The sequence below is a fragment of the Plasmodium brasilianum genome, chromosome 12 (genome assembly GCF_023973825.1).
Source record: "Plasmodium brasilianum strain Bolivian I chromosome 12, whole genome shotgun sequence".
In the NCBI taxonomy this organism is placed as follows: Eukaryota; Apicomplexa; class Aconoidasida; order Haemosporida; family Plasmodiidae; genus Plasmodium; species Plasmodium brasilianum.
This window is the reverse complement of record NC_090125.1, coordinates 1,872,284-1,877,232: the sequence shown is the minus strand read 5'-3', so window position 1 is coordinate 1,877,232 and position 4,949 is coordinate 1,872,284. Positions and strand designations below refer to the sequence as shown.

The window sequence follows — 4,949 nt, the reverse complement described above, 5'->3', positions numbered from 1 at the left end:
ATTTTAGATTTTCCAACATTACTTATAAAAACATTAATACTTTTTTTTTTTTTTTTTTTTTTTTTTAAAATAGTTATCTCTTGAAAAAAAAAAAGAAAAAAAAAAAAACAGTTCATACTTAATTCTTACGCTTTTAACTCCATTACTTGAAGGGTCATCAAATGTATTACTAAATTTTTACCAGTAGTTAATATAATTATTTATTAAAAGTAACCATCAAATATATCTAAAAATAAAATTAACTTAATCATCCTTAATATATTTACTCATTTAAAAAAAAAAAAAAAAAAATTTATATATATAATTATATATATAATGAATACAAACTAATTAATTAGTTTTAGCTACCACAATCTAAAAAAAACAAAAAATTTCCTCACAAGAAAATGAAAAAAATTATTGTAAAATATTATTATTGTGTGTTCATCATATATTCATTATATATATATATATATATATGTACACATATATACACGGTGTATAAGTGTTTTAACCAGAAAAAAAAATTGTAAAAAAATTTTGTTACTATACATAGTATTTAATAATTACAGCTATTTTTATATTATTTACATAAAAGAAAAAGCAAAGGTAAGTAGACAATAAAGTTCACCTTACTTTTTTTTATCATTAACAAAAAAAAAAAAATTAACAAAATAGCGAATGTTAATCGGAAAAGCAAAGAAACAAAATAAAAAAAACACTACTAAAAAAAAAAATAAAAATTTTTTTAAACACTGTAATAATAATAATTCACACAAATTAGAAAAAACAATGAAGGTGTACCATCAGCAAAACTAAAAGGAAAAAATATAAAAAACAAAAAAAAAAAAAAAAAGCAAAATGCAAAAAACGAAAAACAAAAAGTAAAAAGCAAAAAGTAAAAAGCAAAAAGCAAAAAGCAAAAAGCAAAAAGCAAAAAATAAGCTATTAAAAAAAGCGTTACTTTTTTAAAACAAATATTATTAATAATAATTCTAAATTTTGAAAACTAAAGATAAATCGACAAAAAAAAAAAAAAAAAAAAAAAAAATCAGAACTATTTTTAAAAAGTGAACCAATAATTATAAATTCACAATTTACGAAAAGAATGAAGGTGTAATAAGAAAAAAAAACATATATATATGATTTATGTATATATTTACATAATATATATATAGATAAAATTTATGTATATAATATATATGTATTTAATTTATATGTATACATATAAGTATACATTTACATGTTATGTGCATGTATGTTTTTTCAAGTTTACGTAAAAAAAAAAAAACATTTATGCCATAACAAAAAAGCAAAAATTTATGAGAACTGTAGAAGTTCTGTAACAACAGTAGTTTTTAAGTTATGCGTAGGGGCTTTGTCATATTGTAGTATCATTAAATGGTGCAAACACGTGAATCATAATTAAAATAATATTACATCCTACTATTATTAATGCATATATTTATATATGTATATGTATATGTATACATATTGAAGTCATTCAATTTTTTTTTGTTTTTATATATATATTATTGTTATATATTTCCCCGTACGGTGTTTTGCACATATACATTTAAACCGCAGTCACATGTTGTGATACATTCCAGCAGGCGAAGATTCAAATTTTGGCTCGTTATTTTTATTTATAGAATTATAAAAGGAAGCATCACTATTTGAATCGAATATTGAATTAGCCTTATTTTTTTTATTATTATATTCTTCGTATATATCTGTACAGCCGTCTGGAACATTTAAAAATGTATAATTTGTTGGTTCTGTTTTTGCTCTCTTCATATAATTTTTCATTTCATAATATCGATTATCTATTTCATTATTATATAAAAATAATAAGGATATTGACAAGAAAAAAATTAGGACCAATAAAAATAAAAAAACAGCAGTATCACAAAAGAGCCAGAAAATGCATGGGAATAAGCATAATATGATTGCTGATATAACGAAGCTTATGCTAAGATTCCATGTGAAATTCTAAAAGTTTAAAATTAAGTTTTACCATTTGAGAAATTTTGCAAGCTGTTGTGGAAGCATATACAAGTGTATATACATATATATGCATATGTGTATACATGTATATACCCATGCGTATAAACATACAGACACATAATGTTATATATATATATTTATGTGTATTACATGCATGTGTGCATTACCCTTGAGCTATTTTCGATTAAAGAAAATATTTGCACGGATAGTAGGCAATAGGCAATTAATCTAAACAGCCACAATGATTTTATATTCCCATAATTTATATGAATGAAATCTTTAGTCTGATTTATCATTATTTTGTTGTCTTCAGATAGTAATATCACATGTTGCTGCATTATGTTAACTCCGTCTATTTCGAACAAAGTATTTAATAACCTTGATCTTTGAACACCTATAACTGTTGCATGGGTAGACGAACTACCATAAAAAGATATTCTCATGTCACCGACCTATAAATAGACATAAAAAATATTCTTGTTTAGCCCTCTATGTGTGTTTCTTAAAGAAAGAAGAAATATTAAAAATGGCAAATTTTGAATGTAAAATATGATACAAGTGTTTTTTTCTAATTCACAGTTCATTCATTTATAATATTCTAGTTCATAATTTCTCTATCTTGTTAATGTTCTTTCTTTTTTTTTTCTTTTTTTTTTTTTTTTCCCCCCCTTTCTATTATGTGTGTATTTTTTTTGGGAAAAAAAAAAAAATATATCACAACTTGCACATTGAACAAGAATTATACTTGAGGGTTTAGTGGATCTCCAGTATATAAATAATTGTCGTAAACATTAGTATTTAAATGGTCAACAGTAAAAGGAGGTTTTATTTCGGATTCATTAAACCAGCCATCATCTACTAAGTCTAATTTTTTTTTTTTTTGGAAATTTATGAGGGCATTTCGTGGTAGTCTATAATTTCCAGCTTTTGCGTAATTAGCATACTAAAAAAACATGTATTAAAAATGTATAATAAATTTTAATTAAAAACATTTAGTTCTTTCCTAAAGTGAGAATAATATGCAGTTATCAACATTCAAGAGATTCCATAAAATATTCTATTATTGTAAAGCCCATGTATATGTGCATATATATACGCACGCGCTCATGTACAAATGCAAATGTACAAATATATCGATATATATATATATATATATGCAAGTATAACATAATTCCCTATTCGCTCTTTTCACAAGTATCATTTATAGAAAAATTTGTTAAATGACATTTGCATATACAAACAAACATATATGTGTTTTATATATTATATATGTGCATGTTCGTAATTTAAGTGTAGTTCTTGTTCTCTAAGTTATTTCACTGCAACATTTTTTCATTAACCTTTCTCCCTACATTTCCAATAGATGGCATGTACGTAGGATTTTTTTTACTTCTAAAGAAAAAGAGAAAATTGTATGGTGTTTTTACTATATGATCCTCAAATTTTCCTCTTGCAAATAAACCTAAGTATCCTCTATCTCTTACCCACTGGTACATTTCAACTTTTATTTCAAAAAACACACCTCTGAAGGAATATATATTACTACTGAATTCTGGTGGTGCATAAAATATTTCCTGATCTTGTAATGGACAATTCTGTTTTAAATTATTTAATTAATATTTGTTATTTCGTATGCATATATGTTTTTTTTTTTTTTTTTTTTTTTTTTTTTACTTTAATATAGTATCTCTTTTTGAACAATTTTTTTTTCTCATTTATATTGTTTTCCTTCTTTTTTTCTGTTACTATATGTATGATTTTTCCGTTATTTTCCTCTAGAGGAATGCATGAAACCTAACATGAAAAAGATGTTTTAATTTTGAAATATAAAATTTAAATTATAATTTCTTTTTATTTTTTTTAATTTCATATATATATAATTCATGTGTTCCTACTGGTGTAGCATTTTTTATTATGGGTCTTAGTTCTTTAGAATAAGTAACGTATTTGTATTCATTGACAATAGTAAATATTAAAAGTAATATAGTAAGTCCTGTTACAGATATAGATAAAATCCTTTTAGGAAAACAAAACTCCTCATTGTTTATCATTTTATGTATTTTTTCATATGTATATATTAATTACAAAAAATGTAACAATTAAAAATACAGTTTTTCTTTTTAAGTTTATTTTAATTTTTAGACAATCATTTGATTATACAAATACCAGAATAATTTAAACATACGAAAATTGAATTATTAAAGGTATGAGAACAAAAAAATTTCAGAAGGATTTTAGAGAACACTTTTTAAACAAAATAACAGGCTTATGCATGATGAACTTAACCCTTCAATACTTTTAAAAAAAAAAAAAAAAAAAAAAAGGTTAAAAATAAACCTCTTTTTCAAACACACAAGTAGTTATTTATGTAAATAAAAAAAAAAAAAAAAAAAAAACGCATATTCTGTTACTGGTAGAAGAAAGAAATTATAATTAATTTTCTACTGAATGTAAAAAAAATATAAAATTTATTAAACACACTCTTGTTTAATAGTTGTATGCATATAATTTGGTTAAGACAAAACTATATATATTAAAAAAAAAAAAACTTCATTTTATATCTCAGAACTTTTAAATTTTGTGATCATTAATAAATGTAGCAAACGAAAAACTTTGTTTTAAACTTTTCCTCTTAATTTCTTATTTCTATTTGAAATAATAATTATTATAGTATGCACCTATAATATTTTAATACAACCTTTAAGAAAAAAAGCCCTTGTAAAAAAGTCCTTTTAAAAAAATATACTAATTATTTTTAAAAAAAAAATGTGTGTTTATATAGTTTATATTATAATTCCTTTCACATACAGATTTGGAGTATTATTAGGTCTCTTCATATTATATTAAAGAATTTAAGAGCGAACTGTTAAGGTCAATTTTTTTTGCTTTTTTGTTTTTCTATTTTTTTTTTTTTTTTTATGTATCATTGAGTTCCTAAAATGTATATATATTGCATTTATTTT

The 4,949-nt window shown here is 22.4% G+C and overlaps 1 protein-coding gene across 1 annotated transcript; it reads right to left on the bottom strand.

Moving 5' to 3' along the window:
• Nucleotides 1-1,566: 1,566 nt before the first annotated feature.
• MKS88_004381 (transmembrane protein 43) lies at nucleotides 1,567-4,037 on the bottom strand (the record flags this gene model as incomplete). The annotated part of the gene is made up of 6 exons (XM_067217552.1): nucleotides 1,567-1,971; nucleotides 2,154-2,438; nucleotides 2,732-2,929; nucleotides 3,327-3,581; nucleotides 3,661-3,780; nucleotides 3,882-4,037. The coding sequence occupies 6 exons, from the start codon at nucleotides 4,035-4,037 to the stop codon at nucleotides 1,567-1,569; spliced, it is 1,419 nt and encodes a 472-aa protein (XP_067071969.1).
• Nucleotides 4,038-4,949: the final 912 nt, after the last annotated feature.